At 39.4% G+C, this 16,953-nt stretch overlaps 1 protein-coding gene across 2 annotated transcripts in view; it reads right to left on the reverse strand.

Moving 5' to 3' along the window:
- MCTP1 (multiple C2 domains, transmembrane 1) overlaps positions 1-16,953 on the reverse strand; it is a 906,633-nt gene that overhangs the window by 7,636 nt on the left and 882,044 nt on the right. For both annotated transcript variants that reach the window (XM_006885367.1, XM_006885366.1), the window contains 2 exons: positions 9,781-9,890; positions 4,515-4,624 (listed from right to left, as the gene is read on the reverse strand). In XM_006885367.1, coding sequence (XP_006885429.1) covers positions 4,515-4,624; positions 9,781-9,890 — 220 coding nt within the window. The remainder of the gene's footprint in view (positions 1-4,514; positions 4,625-9,780; positions 9,891-16,953) is intronic.

Consider the following 16,953-nt stretch of genomic DNA (forward strand, 5'->3'; position numbering starts at 1 on the left):
GTCTGACATACTTTGGACATATTATAAGGAGGGACAGTTCCTTGGAGAGGGACATCATGCTTGGGAGGGTGGAGGGACAGTGCAGGAGGGGAAGACCCTCTATGAGGTGAATTGATTCAGTGCCTGGGGTAATTGGGATGGGTGTGTCAGAAGCAGTGTGAATTGCACAGGATAGAGCAGCATTTAGGCCTGTTGTACATAGGGTCTCTATGAGTCACAAACGACTCGACGGCACATAACAACAACATGTAGTCTTCAAACTGACATCATTGCCCTTAAATATTTTGGAGAGGTCCCTGACAATAGGCTTGCCCAGTACAATAATATACCTCCTGATTTCCTGACTGCTGATATTAAAGGTGTAGATTGTTGTTTGAAGCAAGATGAAATCATTGAGCCCTTCAATCCTTTCTCCATCTGTCATGATGTTTACTGTTGATCATATGATGAGGACTTTAGTTTGCATACTGTAGAGATATAATCCAAACTGAAGGCAGTAGTTCTTAATCATCTACAGGTAGTGTTTCAAGTCCTCCTCACTTTCGGCAAGCAAAGTTGTCTTGTCTACATACTGTAGGTTGCTGATGAGTCTTCCTTCGATCTTGACTCCACGTTCTTCTTCAAAAAGTCCAGCTACATGGATTATTTGCTCAGCATGAAGAAAGATACATAACACACACCCTTTCTGATTTTAAACCATGCAGTAGTGCCTTGCTCTGCTTGGACAACAGGTACTCAATCTAGGTATAGCTTTCTCATGAGCACAATAAAGTGTTCTGGGATTCCCATTTTTCATAATGTTATCCATAATTTGTTATGATTCACACAGTTAAATGTGTTTGTATAGTCAATAAACACAGATAGGCATTCTTCTGGTCATCCAAAGACTGGACCATCATGGCAACATGCCCCAAATATGTGAGATAGAGCTTCAAAGTCCTTGCCTCCAAAAAGCAGTCTGGTTTCAACCTCTCCAGGACAAACCTGTTTGTTCTCTTAGCAATCCAGGTCATGCTTAATATTTTTCTCCAGTACCATATCTCAACTCCTTCAGCTTAAGAAACTCTGAGCGAGTTCGGCCCTTTTGATTTTCTGACTCCAGCTCTCTGCACATTTCATTATAGTATCTTGCTTTGTTGTCCCAAGCTGCCTTTTGAAATTTTCTGTTCAGCTCTTTGATTTCTTGGTTTCTTCCTTTAGCTTTAGCTTCTTGGCTCTCTAATGCAATACTCAGAGTCTCCTCTGACATCCAACTTGGTCTTTTGTTCTTCATCTGCCTTTGTAATTGATCTTTTGCATTCTTCACGGATTATTTTCTTGATATCCTCCCAGAGCTCATTTGGTCTATGCTCATTGGTGCTCAAGGCCTCAAACCTGTTCCTGAGATGGTTTTGAAATTCGAGTGGGACAAACTTAAGGTCAAGCCATCAACAACCTGTGTTATGCAGATGACACAATCCTGCTTGTTGAAACTGAGGAGGACCTGAAGCACTTGCTACAGAAGGTCAAGGACTGCAGCCTTCAATATGGATTGAAGCTCAACATGAAGAAAACAAAGATTCTCACCACTGGGCCAATTGGCAGTATCAGTATGGATAGTGAAGAGATTGAGATAGTTAACAGTTTTAGTTTACTTGGTTCCCCAGTCGACACTATTGATAACAGCAGCCAGGAAATCAGGAGATGAATTGCATTGGGAAATTCAGCTGTCAGGGACCATTCAAGAGCACTGAAGAGCAACAGTGTCAGGCTGGAGATTAAGGTGTGCCTGATCCAGGCTATTAGACTTCGCAATTATGTGCTATGCATCAGAGAGTTGGAAAGTGACTAGGGATGATAGAAGAAGAATTGATGCCTTCGAACTGTGGTGCTGGAGAAGAGTGTTGAATATACCATGGACGGCTAGGAGAACAAACAGGTTTGTCCTGGAGTGGGTGAAGCTGGAATGTTCCTTGGAGTCAAGGATTCTGAAGCTTTGTCTGACATACTTTGGGCATGTTGCAAGGAGGGACTGGTCCTTGGAGAGGGACATCATGTTTGACAGAGTGGAGGGATGATGCAGGAGAGGAAGACCCTCGATGAGATGTATCGATTGTGTGATTGGGATGGTGGGAATAAGTGTGTTTGAGACAGCGAGGTTGGCACAAGATAGAATGGCATTTAGGGTTCTTGTACACAGGGTCGCTATGAGTCTCAAGAGACTCGATAGCACATAACAACAACAACAACAAACACCATATCTCAAAGGAATCATTTCTTCTATCATCTTTAATAATTGTTCACCTTTCTGATGCATAGCAACTAATAGTTAATTCTACATTAAGTACCATCAAATCAGCACTGACAAATTGGAACATATGCATGCCAAGGTTAGGCCAAGAGTGTAAGTAGAAAATTGTGCTTCTACCCAATCTTGTTTATATATACATATTTATTTGGGGTTTCTTTAGATTATAAGTTTTGTCATACTTTTTAATTATTTTTTAATTTTAAGAGCAGCTGTAAGGCACTGAAATTCATAAGCAAAGTACAGAGGACTTTCATACACCTTCTCTGCTAATGCAGCTGTTTTCCTAATTATTAACATATATTTAGGTGGTATAATTGCTATAACTATTTAAGAAATATTGATATCTTAATTACTAATATCCTTTGGGGAGCTCTGGTGGCCTAATGGTAAGAAGCTGCACGGCATCCCCAAAACCAGGCAGTTCAAATCCATCAGCTGGTCTATGGGTGAAGGATGAGCAATCTCCTTCCATGCAATTTACTGTCTCTGTAAACCTACTAGAGGGTCAGCTATGAGTCAGTTCTGGCTTGATGGTACACAACAACAATGACAACAACAACAAAGTTCTTAGTTTACAGTTGTTGTTGTTATGTGCCATCGAGTCACCTGTGACTCATAGGGACCCTATGTACAACATCCCTAAACCCTTCTCTATCCTGCACCAATCTTACGTCTCCAACATGCCTATCCCCATTATCCCAGTAGCTGAAACAATCCATCTCATCAAGGGTCTTCCTCTCCTACGCTGTCCCTTCACCTTCCCAAGTACAGTGTCCCTATCCAAGACGATCCCGCCTTGCAACATGTCCAAAGTATGTCAGACGAAGCTTCAGAATGCTTGCCTCCGAGGAGCAGCTTGAATCTACCCTCTCCAGGATGAAGTTGTTTGTTCCCCTAGCAGTCCATAGTATATTCAATACTTTTCTCCAACACCACAGCTCAAAGGCATCAACTCTTCTGCTATCATCCCTAGTCGTTATCCAGATCTCTGATGCATAGCATGTAATTGCAAAGACCATGGCTGTATCAGGCACACCTTAGTCTCCAGACTGACATCGTTGCTCTTCAGTACATTGGAGAGGTCTCTGACAGCTGACTTTCCCAAGGCAATTCGTCTTTTAATTTCCTGGCTGCTGATACCAAGAAGTGTTGATTGTAGAACCAAGCAAACTGAAGCTGTCAACAACCTCAATCTCTTCATCATCCATCATGATGCTGCCAATTGAGCCAGTGGTGAGAATCCTTGTTATCTTGATGTTGAGCTTCAATCCATATTGCAGGCTAGAGTCCTCGACCTTCTACAGCAAGTGCTTCAGGTCCTCCTCAGGTTCAGCAAACAGGGTTGTTTACAGAAGCTTTCACTATTTGTGCTGTATAGGTCTATGCATAGTAAGTACTTCATCTACTATTATAATGCTGTACAGAATAATTTCATTGCCTTAAACATGTCCTGTGTTTTATCTGTGTGTAGATATACACACATGTACACACATACATATGGGGCTGAAATAACAAATGTAGTATCTTCACTTGTTAATAGATCTTACAAACAGAAAATTGAGTTTTCCAAACCAAGAATTTTATCAGGAAAGAGAAATAACTATGAAAAATGGTGAAACTGACCACTTCCTCAATGGAGACTGGCTATATAGGAGCTATAGACGTACAATATAACTGCACTTTTAAAAAATCCGCTTTGGAGTAGAATTTTGTAGCAGCATTCTAGTTCCGTACACAGGAAGCTGATTTCTTGTAGGTAAGCAGCACCAAAGACCCTTTTCCTACATGCTAAAGGTGACCTCTTAAACAGGTGCCCACGAATAGCCCATGCTTGCATACACTACAAGATAAAGTACCACAGCGCAAAAGCATATTGTCCTAAATGTACAACATGGATTGAAATGCCTCTGCTTGTGTATAAGTGGGGAAGATAAATCAGAATGATATCTAGACAAAGCTACACTTTGATATATGAAGAAACTGCACAACTACATGTTTACGGTATGATGGAGCCTATTGTGCCAGATAAGAAAAATGCATTTTTCAGGCAGAACTAAATCTTTATACTGTTGTGATTTTTAACTGACCTGTCTCTTTTCATCACAGAGTAGCTTCATGACCATAAATATAGAGAACTACTGGCATATAACTCATCCCTTAAAAACAGTTTGTTCTTAGGAGCCAAAACAGTTTTTTCCCTTAAAAAAAAAAAGGCTTTACTTACCCCAGACAAGGACAATGTATCTCAGTGGAACCAAGTACAGGATGACGGTGAACAGACAGAGGGCGACGATGGCCAGCCAGCTTAGGAACGGAACAGTCCAGTTGAAAGTACTGAATGAAAAATTAACACATCAGTAATTAAAGCATTTCATATTTTCTTTCCCCACCAAAGATAAAAATAACTTACTTCAGATTAAAAATCTAGACTTGAGACATAGTTATTGTGCATGTCTTTCCAGAACAGAAGCAAATGTAGGAGGCTATCAGGGGATGCAGGTTTGCCAAAATTTGCTCAATTCTATGAACACAATTAAAAGACCAATGGTATTTTGCCATTCTCTCTGCCAAATCATTCCAGGTGATTGTTGCTGTTGTACCATTGGGTCAGAACCGACCCATAGCTGACCCTCCAGCAGGTTTTCAGAGGCAGTTAATCGCACAGAAGGAGACTGACCATCCTTCTCCCATGGTGGCCTTGAACCAGGTACCTTCAGGATTGCAGCACAGCTTTTTGCCACTAGGTCACCAGAGCTCCAGGCCTCAAACTGTTACACTACTTAGATAATGCCTCACTTGTTACAAACAAACAAACAAACAAACAAACAAACCCAAAACAAAAAAAAACCCAACCAACTTTGTTTTTATACTTCTAAAACTTTTTTACCTAACCTTTTTTCCTCCACATTTCCATAGAGGAGAATGCCCTTGGGCCTGTCATTCTTCCATCTAATAGCTCTCAGTATTCTCCCTCTCAGAAAACGTTCTCAACAACTATCTGTAGACTAAATATTTACACTATTGCAAAAATCCTCTGTACTTCAGAATTCCTTAGAGAAATATTCACTTCCTACCTGAGCTATGTTTCAAATGGAGCTGGAAGATAGCAAAAGAGGACAGAGAAGTTGGCCTTGAGAAAAATCAGCAACATTGCTTTTCTTCCAGCAAATACATAGATAATTTAAAAAATGAAATCAGTACTGCCTGCTATTCTGTTTGTATTGTTGTTGTTGTTGTTAAGTGCCATCGAGTCGCAGGCAACTCATAGCGACTCTATGAGCGAAAGTCCTGGACACCTCCTATATAACTTTAGCCCTTTCTCCAGGTTCATAGAGTTTCCAGAAGCAAGCTATTGTGGAAGTGGATGCCACTCCTGCTTCCAAGCTTGTTTTAATTGGGGAGCTTCATCAAACACTGTTCACTATGGGTAACCATTAACACATTTGACTCATCAATGTCACAGTGTTTGGCTTCACAGCAACCACGAGATACCTCTGTACAGCAAGTACAGAGGGATTATATTATTAGCAACAAAAAATTATGAGGCATATGATTGATTTGTTAGAGTAATTGTGAAAAGGGAGTGAAAGATGGGACAGGGAGGGCTGTAGGAGGGCAAGATCAACAAATTTGTTGCTATCTCATTGGTGACCAACTCTAAGTTCAGGGCCAACAAAGGCTGTGAACAGTGACACAACAGCAGAACAAAAATGAAGTATGACCAATGGATGAAAACAGAGAAAGTTAGTACTAAAGAAATGAAGAGAAAATAAAGATAGAGAAAAGCAAGACTGTGGAGAAAAGAAAGGAAATATTGTAATCATATAAGGTTTTAGTCCTTGTGTAAAAGTGCCATGGGGAAAAAATATCTGATTATTTTTAAAAGTGGAGAGCAAAATGATAAAGGAAAACAGAAACAATGTGTAGAGTTCTGTAGGGTTGAGTACCTGAATTCATCCCATTTAAGAGGCACACAATTACAGTTTGGAAATATCTCACTGATATTAAACCAGTAAAGAGGTACTAAGATACTGTGTTCAGTTTCATGAAAAGAGTCAAGGGCTTAGAAGACTGAGAGACTGAGTTCAAATTCCAGATTCCAACAAGTGACTTTAGATGAGTCAGTATCACTGAATCTATGTTTCTTCCTTTATAAAATAGGTGCAGCTTTCATTGGATCAGAATGGGCTCTGATTGATGGCACAGTCCCAGGAAGTTGCACTGTTAACCCATAACAGGGGTCTTCTGACAGTTCAAATCAACCAACAGCTTTGAAGGAGGCGAAAATTATAATTTCTTCCTATGTGATTTAAAGCATCTGAAAAAGTGCTAGAGAGTCAGCTATGAGTCAGTTCCAACTCTACAGCGGTAAGTGTGAGTTTGAGTTTTTCATGGAATCAAAGTAGACTGGTAGTGATGATAATATGTTTATGGAGTAAGGTGCTATTTATTAAGTGATCAACTCCAAAGAGTGAAATATACTAAGATTTTTCTGATAAGACAGTCATCAGAAGGACCTTCCAACCCATAAAAACCTCATGGAAACATAAAATTGTATTTAATATGGAAAACTGTTAGTGTTTATGATTTCATTTCCTGATGATGTAGTTACAGGGATTTGGGGTGAAGTCGGCTTGGAGTAGAGTCTGTGGGTAGAGCAAATAGTTAATGTGTTTGGTTGGTAACCAAAAGATTGTTTTAATTTTTCTTTCTCTCTGAAGAAAGATCTGGCATCTGAAATAAATCAACCAATTGAAAACTTTATGAGCATATTTGGTGAGTCAGGATCAATTCAGCGCGAACGTGCTTTCTGTTGATGTTCAAGGTCGTTTTTTGATCCAAGAAAGGATGATTGTTGAGTAGTAGGCTCTCCTCCCACCCCTCATGCCAGCATGCCACTTAGGAGTTACTCCTAACCTTGTGGCGTGGAGTATCCTTTTTGTGTCTCTACTCTTTCTAATAAGAGTCAAAAGAAAATCTGTTTGTGGTGTTCGCAGTAACTCCTGTGTGAGGTATGGCTTTTCTTGTATTTGTTTGTCTTTCTCTTCTCATGGTCACAGTGAGGTCTCCTCACTGTCACCAGGTGACAGGACACCATGGCTTCGCTTCTTTGTTCCTGCCTGCACATGGAGAGGAGGCAGAGGTTCTGCCTGCTTGCCTGGGGCTCAGCTCAGAGCCACTCATGACACTAGTCCACATCAATAGTGAGAGCCTCTCCTGGCAGCCTCCCAGCCTCCCTTCTGGTCTCCTTACTCCTCTTGGAATGATGGATGGCTAAGGACCCTCACCAGTGTAGCTAATGCCACCAGACAGACTCCTCTTTTCCATCTCTATACTCTGTATTCTTCCTCATTGCTCTGCAGTCGAAACTGAGTCATAGCTGACCCTCCAGCTGATTCCCAAGGCTATCAGTTTCATGAAAGGAGATACACTCTCTCTGTCCCTCAGAATCACTGGTAGATTTGAACTACCAGAAAGGCCTGGCCTTTGGGTTAGCAACTCAACTCCTTGTGGATCCTGAATTTAGAATATTATCATTGGAGGGGAAAAAAAAGAGAGATGGTATTCAAAAAACTGGAAATTATAAAAGATATTTTCACTTTGTGCTTAAAGATTATCTCTGAATGTCCTTTCTAGATAGATATTTTTTTAATGCCCCACATGGCTCCAATTTCTCTTTCTCTAGTACCCAAACACAAATATGCTCGGCTTCTACTGGATAGATTGGAGGTTCTAGTCCCTTCAGTAGTACCCTGGGAGGAAAGCCACATGGCATGCATCTAAAAGCACAAGCATTGGGCGTCCCGCAGAGCAGCTGCGGTCTGGTACACATGAAGTTATATGAGTTGCAGTGGACTCACTGACTACTGGTCATCTCCAAAAAAGTCTTTGTACAGAAGAAATGGGTCCTATAAAACTCGCTAGATCCTAAGGTATGTCCTTATACATGGGAAGCTCTAAAAAACCAGGTTTCTTTCTCTAAGCCTGACCTATGGTTAGAATCTAGTAATATCTTTTAGACAGTCAGAGTATTTTCCAGCTAAGTGTGTGCTGAGGCCCTCTAACACTCAGTTACAAAGGTGTCTCTGCCCTCAGGCATTCACCGGCCTGGTCTTGATGCTGACTGAGTCTTGCTGTATAAATGGGATCTTTCAGAAAGTTATGAGATACAGACACGATAGCTCAAAGATAGGACGACAATCAGTAGAGATAATGTCCCAAATTTTGAGCTTCACACTGTGCATCAGTGAACAGGATCTATAGGGAGGGGACCTTTCTTAGAGATGGAAACAGACAAGGAGAAAGAGAGAGGAAGGTTGTGGGAATCAGTCTTCCAAAGTCTGGGCTGAATGTTGCTTAGAGGCACATTTGGGAGCGAGGGGGAGGCTGTTCTGTCTAATGTGATATAAGAAAGTAGAAAGTCAGCATCTATGCATATGTGGAAATGTATTAGACAAAAAATTATACAAAATAAAATGCATTATCCCTTGAAACATGAAAGGCACTGAATGAATGACTCACACCTTTAGTCTGAATAATTTACTCCTTACACATTCTGTGTATGCCCAAGGACCTAAATCTGCAGAACTCTTTGGGTTATGAATAATAAACAATGAATAGATACATGAAGCTGGGTAAACATAGGCTTATCCAGGTATACAGTACTCCTTGAATAGGTCATCAGCAGGCATCACGCAGTCCAGTTTTCACATCCTACAGTCCTATGGGGCTTGAGCATGTTGTAAACAGATAATAAGGGTTTTAAAATCAAACCTGTTACTTTTGTACTTTAGCAGTTGTTTTGAAAAGTATATCAGTAAACAAAGTGATTTTAAATAAAATACAAGGAGTGCAGGATTAAAAATTCGGTTGTCTTAATTTTACATTAGATTGCAGTGAAATGATATTTCCATATTTTTAAAAGTTAAAAAACATTCTGGGCATTTTCTAGGTGAAAAATAAGTTCATTTCCTCTGTAGTCATGACCTCGGCTATTTAAATGCACAACTTTTAAAAAATTAAGAAGAATTTCATAGGGTGTTATATATAATATCCACTTTAAAAAAGGTTTTGAATAACCCGCTGAAAGTATAATTTAGCTAGGAATAAAATCCAGGTATGGCTTGATTACCTGAAATTCTCATTTAGCTCAGCTTATATATATAAGTATCTTTTCTATCATAATTTCACATTTCCCTTAAGAACAAAGTCTTTTACTGTGAAAATGTGCTGAAATTTGGGACGGTGTTATTTCTTCAGAGCTACTAGCATGACTTTCCAACCAATATGTTCTGAATTTCAGGAAAGAAAATGACAGAACTTTCATAACACCAAAGACTGGCAGAAACAAAGTAAATAATGATGAAACCGAGCAATAAATCACCCAGAAGGAGTGTCCCCGCCAAAGAGAATGTGGCATTTCACCCTCAGAGAAACAAATGGCCTTCCTGTCCCCCAGAAGGCCGGTTTCACACGCCAGCATCACTCACTTCTTTATCCTTTCGCCAAAGGAAGCCACTTCATCTAGGATGTTCTGGACACTGATGCATACCTCCTGGATGGCGTAGATTTTATTTATAAATCCCTTTTTTTCACTGTCCTAAAACACACAGAAAAGAGAGAATGTCTGTATCATTAAGGTATTCTTCAAAGTTTGGATTCTTTCGGTTGTCAATCTCTTGCTTTTTAACTTTAAAAAAGTCATCACTCTATATCACACTGCTAAATGCTACAGACGAGCTGAAGAGGAGATTTGGATTCTACTTTCCTTCCTTGGATGACTGGACACATTTTGGGAGAGTGGGGTTGCTGATTGAGGAGCGAGGTGATCGTTAAATGAGCAAACTCTCAACTGGGGGACAGAGCTCTCTTCACTGACCCTGAATCTGTCATGGCTCCCGACTCAGCTCCACTAGTTTCTTGATCCCATCACTCACAGACCTCAGTCTAATTGTGATTGCAGATATTTCAGCAGCAGAAAATGTTGAGTATGAATGACAAGATCAACAAGCAATGGAAAGTACCCAAATGACAAAAATCCATTAGGTGGAACAGGCAGTATCTTAGATAGATCAGATACACACTCAGCCTGGCCCTCCCGTTAAAAATAATAGTCAGATACTTTATACAGTAGCATATGCTGTATTAGTCAAGGCTCTAACTTCACTTTTTTTCCTCCTTTTTGCGCTTCCCTTTAACGAGTTTGCTGAAGTTAAGCAAAGCTTGTGCTGCTTCAGAGAATGGGTGGGTGGAGATGGAGCAGGAAGCACCCAGGGTAGTGTGGGCCTTGGGGAGATGTGCACATTTCGTAATTTTAGGCCCAGGGGAAGAAATAGTGGTGGCCTTTCACGATTGAAAATTCTGCTTAGTAGCCTGGCACCACAGGCACTTGCCTAGGCTGTCTGGTGGAGACCATCCAACCTCGATTCCATGCTTCCATTCCTCCATGCCAGCTTGAATAGCTATGGAAATGTAGATCCAATTTCATTACTTTAACTTCTTTTGAACACTTGTGCACTGTGCCAGAACACTTGAGACCTCATGTGGCAGTCAGAGCTTGCTGAAAGCAGCCAGGAAGCAAGAATAATAATGTCGTCATGTTGCACATTTACATACTGACTTTCATTTCAGCAGAGTCTAAAGCACTTTACACTGTGAACATTCGGCCAGGGCTGGCAACCTGCCACCCCTAAGACTGAGGGCAAGTAACTGACAGGTGTGTATGCCTCCTCCGAGGACAGCAGGTGGGCTGCGATGAAGGACGTGGTGGCCAATTGTGTAACTCGATTTTTAGGATAGATCCTAGTAACTTGGAAGTTCTATTTAAAATGTAATTGCCATGGGAGATCCTTTAAAATGTATTCATCTGGCTTATGTCAAAACAGATTGTCAGACAGTGAGGTATGAGAGACACATAAAGCCTCTCAGTAAGTAGAAGGGACATTAACCACTGGGGTCTCCACAATCTTCAGAAGTCATCACTTGTCACTGTAGACAAGGGTGCATAAATTTCTTACCATTTCTCCCTCTCCAGTAATACATCAAAATGCATTCATTCAATTACGTAATTCTATACTTTACAAGAAACTGAATAACTCATGGCTTCTTCCAGCTCCATTTGTAGCTACAGAGTTAGTTTGGGCAATTAATTGCTATGGCCTCTAGTAGTGATCTCTTTCATGCGTGGGCTACGTTCACTTGAGTCTATGAAGTGAATGGTTCTCATATATATTTTTCTATCTATAGAACAAATCAAACTGGAGTTGAAGCATGGTGGTTTTATAGTTCAAGTCCATTGAGAATAAAAGTTTACCAGTTCAAAATGATGGGAAGAATATTTCTCTTACAATAACAATAAACTAGATAAAATAATTAGGCATGACCTTAACAGGAAATGTACAAGATAGGAAGAAAATACACATGCCATGTTTCTATACTGGAACATTGAATATTACAAGAACATATTTTTAACTTTTGAACACATAATTTTAATGCAATGTCAAACAAATGCTAACATGTTTGGAGTGGAATAAAATGGAGAGAATTTGATATGTTTGAAGAATAAATAGATCCCCATAGCCAGGACATTTTTGCAAAAGATACATCATTAGAAAGGATGTAGTGTACTGGATATTTAAAATTATCAATAGAATGACTACAGTGTGACAAGGCTTGAATTGGGACTGTGATAGGCCAACTTCAGAGAACATTCTTCGTAATATGCTATGTGACTTTCCTATATCATCCAGGAGGAACTAAATTCCTACTCAGAATCATTGGGACAGAAATAAAAAGAATTGAAAATGTTTATTAACTTTTACTGGAGACACTATGGTGTAAATTTGAGGCTCATTCATCACATATCCAACGTCTTCAGTAAGAAAAGAAAATCCAGTAACTGATTCAAGGTGGGAACCATCAAATCTGATACCAATAAAGCAATGTATAGATATTAAATATGAGACTTGCATTAACTTGCTGTGTCCTTAAAATCTTCTGTAAATCTGATTTTTGGTAGTTATTATTGTTACCTACCATTGAGTCGAGTACATGTTATAGCATCCCTATGAAGAACAGATCTGAACCCTGTCCTATCATGTGCCACGCTCATGATTTCTGACACACTCGAGCCCATTACAGCAGTCACGGGGCCACTCTTGCCGATCTCTCTGCCTTTCCAAGCATGATGTCCCTTGCCAAGGAATAGCCTATTCAATCTATTCAAATGAATAAATTGTTTTAGAAGTTGGATTTTATGAAGAAGAAGGTGGCATCAGGATCAGAGGAACACTTATCAACAATCTGTGTCATGCAAATGACACAATTTTTCTTGCTTAAAGTGAGGAGGTCTTGAATTACCTGCTGCAGAAGAACAAAGACTACAGTTTTAAATATAGATTACATCTTAAGATCAGAAAAACAGAAATTCTCACTGCTGGACAGATAGGTAACATCGTGATGATAGATGGAGAAAAGATTGAAACTGTTGGTGACTTATTCTTACTTGGATCCTCAATCAATACTCAAGAGGTACCAGCAGTTAGAAGATTAGGGGACATATTGCATTGGGGAACTCTGCAGTCAGAGACTTCTCTACATGATTGTGGAGCACTGATGTCAGTTTGAGGACTAAGGTATGCCTGTTTTAGGCCATACTCCTTTCAATCACTTGCTATACTTCTGAGAGTTTGACAGTGAATAAAGTTGACAGAAGAATTGATGCCTTTGAAATGAGGTGTTGAAGCAGAGTACTAAACATCTCATGGACTGCCAAAGCAATAAACAGGTATGTTTCAGAGAAAGTACAGCCAGGGTGCTCCTTGGTCCAGGCAAAGATGACAAAGCTTCATGTCCAATACTTTGGGCATGTTATTAGGAGAATTTTTCTGGGTGCTATAAATTTCAAGTGATGTTGTAAGATTCTTTATTGTCTAAAGAGTCTAAAAAATCTTTCTCAATCTTGATTTTCTTTTCTTTTCTTTTCCTGAAATCTTTGTCCTTTACCCAGTCACCAAATAACAAAAAATACAGTTATGATGTGAGAAAAGTTTTGAAAAGCAAATGGTTTGGGATGAAATTTTTATTTTAAAATATCTTTCATCAAATTCCATATCACTCCACTATAGTCTCCAACCAATGAAGTAATTACTCTTTATATGTAGTATATGACCCAAAACTGCAATGGGTAATGGAATTGCTCTGTTGCATTCCAATATTTCATACTGTTTTCCCACTAATGTTCAATACTTTATTAGTAGAGAATAAATTGGTACATTTCTTTTATTGTTGTTTTTGTTTTCTTTATAACCAACTTGGATGAAAGAAATATCATAGGACAGTTAATCATCGAAAGGCTTGGTAGTGACACTAGTTTGTTCTAGTTTTTTACTTGTTGGGGTTTTATTTCATATATTATTAAGGTTTCTTTAGAAGATGTTTTTAAAAAACCCTTCCAAATCTATAAAAACAGTTATAACTATAAATCTGAGAACATACAAGATTTATATTGTGTAACTATTTCTAATGATTTTGTTCAATCTTTAAAAATCTACTTTATATGAATATCATCACATAGATTGTTTTAAATAAACTTTAAGCAGTGCAGAAACATCAATAACTGCAAAACTTATGATAGTGATTTTCCAATATTCACCTATTTTGCTACAATAGATCACAGAGAAGGTATTCTTCCTAAAAAGTATCCATTTCTTAGTTCTCAGATACTCAAGAAATCCCAAAGGCTTAACCCACCACTTATCTGATACTTTTTTGTATTTTAGTGGCTGGTGTGTTGCTGTGAGGCTCTAAGTAAAAGAGCTGAACAGAAGCTTTCAAAGGGCAGACTGAGAAGACAAAGCAAAATATTCTAAGGAAATATATAAAGACCTAGAATTTAGAAAACCAAAATGGAAGAGCATGCTCAGTGTTTCTTAAATGGAAAGAACTGAAGAAAATGAATCCCAGCCTTAACTTGCATTGGTGAAAGATGTTATGGGAAAAATATTGAATGATGAAAGAAAATTCAAAACAAGGTAGAAAAAAATACAAAGTCACTATACTGGAAAGAATTGGTAGACATTGAATCATTTCAGTAGGTGAATGATTTAAAAACAATAGGAAGAAGCCCAGGTTTCAGTGGAAAAAAAAAAAAAAAAAAAAAGACCCTAAGAATTGATAAAACACCAATTAAGTGTTTTGGTAAACAGACGCTGTCCTGGTTATGCTTAGTCGTCTATGTCAAGAATTTGGAAGATAGCTTTCTGGCCAATTAACTGGAGAACATTCATATTTGTACCAATTTCCCCCCTAAATGTGGTCCAATATAATGTAGAACTTTTAAAACTATTAATATCACATAGAGATAAAATGCTGCTGAAAATGATTTAAAAACCCGCTGAACAGTAAGCACATCAATAGGGAACTGCTGGCTTCAAGCTGGATCCAGAAGAGGCCATGGCGTGAAAGATACGATTGCTGATGTCAGATGGATCTTGGATAAAAGCAGAGAATATTATGTTTACCTTTGTTTTATTGACTATATGAAGACATTTGACTGGGAAGATCATAACGAATTATGGATAATATCGACAATGGGAACTCCAGAAGCCTTAATTGTCTTCATGTAGAATGTGTGCATAGACCAAGATTCAGTCTTTTCAATAGAAAAAAGGGGGGGCTACTGCATGGTTCAAGATCAGAAAAAAGGTGTGCATTATGGTGGTATCCTTCCCCAACAATGATTCAATCTGTTGCTGAGGAAATAATTTGAGAAGTTGGACTATATGAAGAAGAACGTGGCATCTGCAGCTGGCAGTTTATCTGACTAGAAGAGCTTCATTGGGCAAAGTTCCTCTCCCTGAGATAAACAGTTCTTCCACTCTGGGAAATGAATTTGCATTTGAAAAATAGTATATGCCTAGTGAGATTAGGAAAATAATAGAAAGAGAAGCCAGAGGATCATGGTAGAGAAGAAGGGAAAAAGACGGAAGAAGGAAATTGACTGCTCTAGCTAGAAGAGTGGGAGAGGATGGGCAATCTCTTCCTGTGGGTTAAGTGTCTCTGAAAACCCACCGAGGGTCAGCTATGGGTAGGTTTTGACTTGATGGTACACAATGACAACAACAACAACATCAACAACTTTGGTAGAGGACAAACCTTAGTTGCTGAAAGTGAAAGGGACTTGAAGAATTTATTGAGATAGATTAAAAAAATGATAACAGATTTAAAAAAAATATTCTCAGACTGGATTTATACCTCAACATCAGGGAAAAAACTTCTCACAACTGAACCAATAAACAACATGATAATAGAGAAAAAATTGACATTGTCAAGGATTTAACTTTAGTTGAGTCCACCATCAACACTCATGGATGCAGCAGTTAAAAATTAAATCATGTATTACATTGAGCATATCGTCTGTCAAGGATCTTCTTAAAGCACTAAAGAGCAAGAGTCAGTTTAAAGACTGGGTCCTTGACCTAAACCAGGACATTTTCAACCGCTTCCCCTGCCTGAGAATGCTGAACGATAAATAAGGAAGAATGAAGAACAGATGTTTTTGAATCGTGGTGTTGGTGAAGAGCACTGAATATTACCATGGACTGCCAAAAGAACAAATAAATATCTTAGAAGAAGTGAAGCCAGAATTCTCTTTGAAAGCATGGACGATGAGACTGCATCTCATAAACTGTCAGCTTGTTATCAGGAAGAGTAATTTCTTGAAAAAGGACATAATGAATGCACGGAAAAATGGAAGATCAGCAAAAGAGGGGAAGATCCTCAATGAGATGGATTGATGCAATAATTGCAATTGTCAGCTTATGGATAGCAGAAATTGTGAGGATGGCACCATATCGGTCAGAATTGTTTGGTTTTCTTTTTTTAAATTAAAACATTTTGTAGTTTCATAAAACTTGAGTAGAAGAAAAAAAATGTAAAAATATAGGTATGCCGTTATTTTTGCCATCCTGTCATTTTCTAAGAAGAGATATGGGAAAATACCCAAATAATCAGCAGGCACCCTGGTGGTGTGGTGGGGTAAGTGGTGGGTTGCTATCTGAAAAGTCAGTGGTTCAAATAAACAAATAATTTGGGTGCGAAAGCTGCTTTGGCATCAGTGCATCCCATTGAGATTTCCTGCGCTCTTCCAGCAGCGAGTGGAGTGACAAGCCCAGTGAGGTCAGAGTTCTGGGCTCGAGGCCTTGGGCTGGCAGGTCTGTCAACTGGGGCCAGGGAGATACCCAGGATCCTGGCTGTGACTGCCCATCACCTTGGCCTGGGGCTCAGCCTTGTTGCTGGGTGCTGTCAAGTTGAGTATCGACTCATAATGACCCCAGGAAGAGTCAGCCTGACCCCTGCCTTACCCTGTGCCATCTTCACTGTCTCTGGCACACTAGAGCCCACTGCTGCAGTCACTGTGTAAATCCGAGTCACTGGGGGTCTTCCTCTCCAAAGATGATGTCCCTTTCCAAGGAATAGCCTTACCTAGTTACACGCCCATACATGTACATAGGGACCTGAAGCGCCTGCTGCAGAGTGTCAAGGACTGCAGCCTACAATATGGATTGAAGCTCAATGTCAAGAAGACAAAGATTCTCACCACTGGACCAATCGGCAGCATCAGGATGGATGGTGAAGATATTGAGATTGTACACAGCTTTAGT

Source organism: Elephantulus edwardii, unplaced genomic scaffold, assembly GCF_000299155.1.
Source record: "Elephantulus edwardii isolate Elephantulus edwardi_28Jun2011 unplaced genomic scaffold, EleEdw1.0 scaffold00043, whole genome shotgun sequence".
NCBI classification, from domain to species: domain Eukaryota; kingdom Metazoa; phylum Chordata; class Mammalia; order Macroscelidea; family Macroscelididae; genus Elephantulus; species Elephantulus edwardii.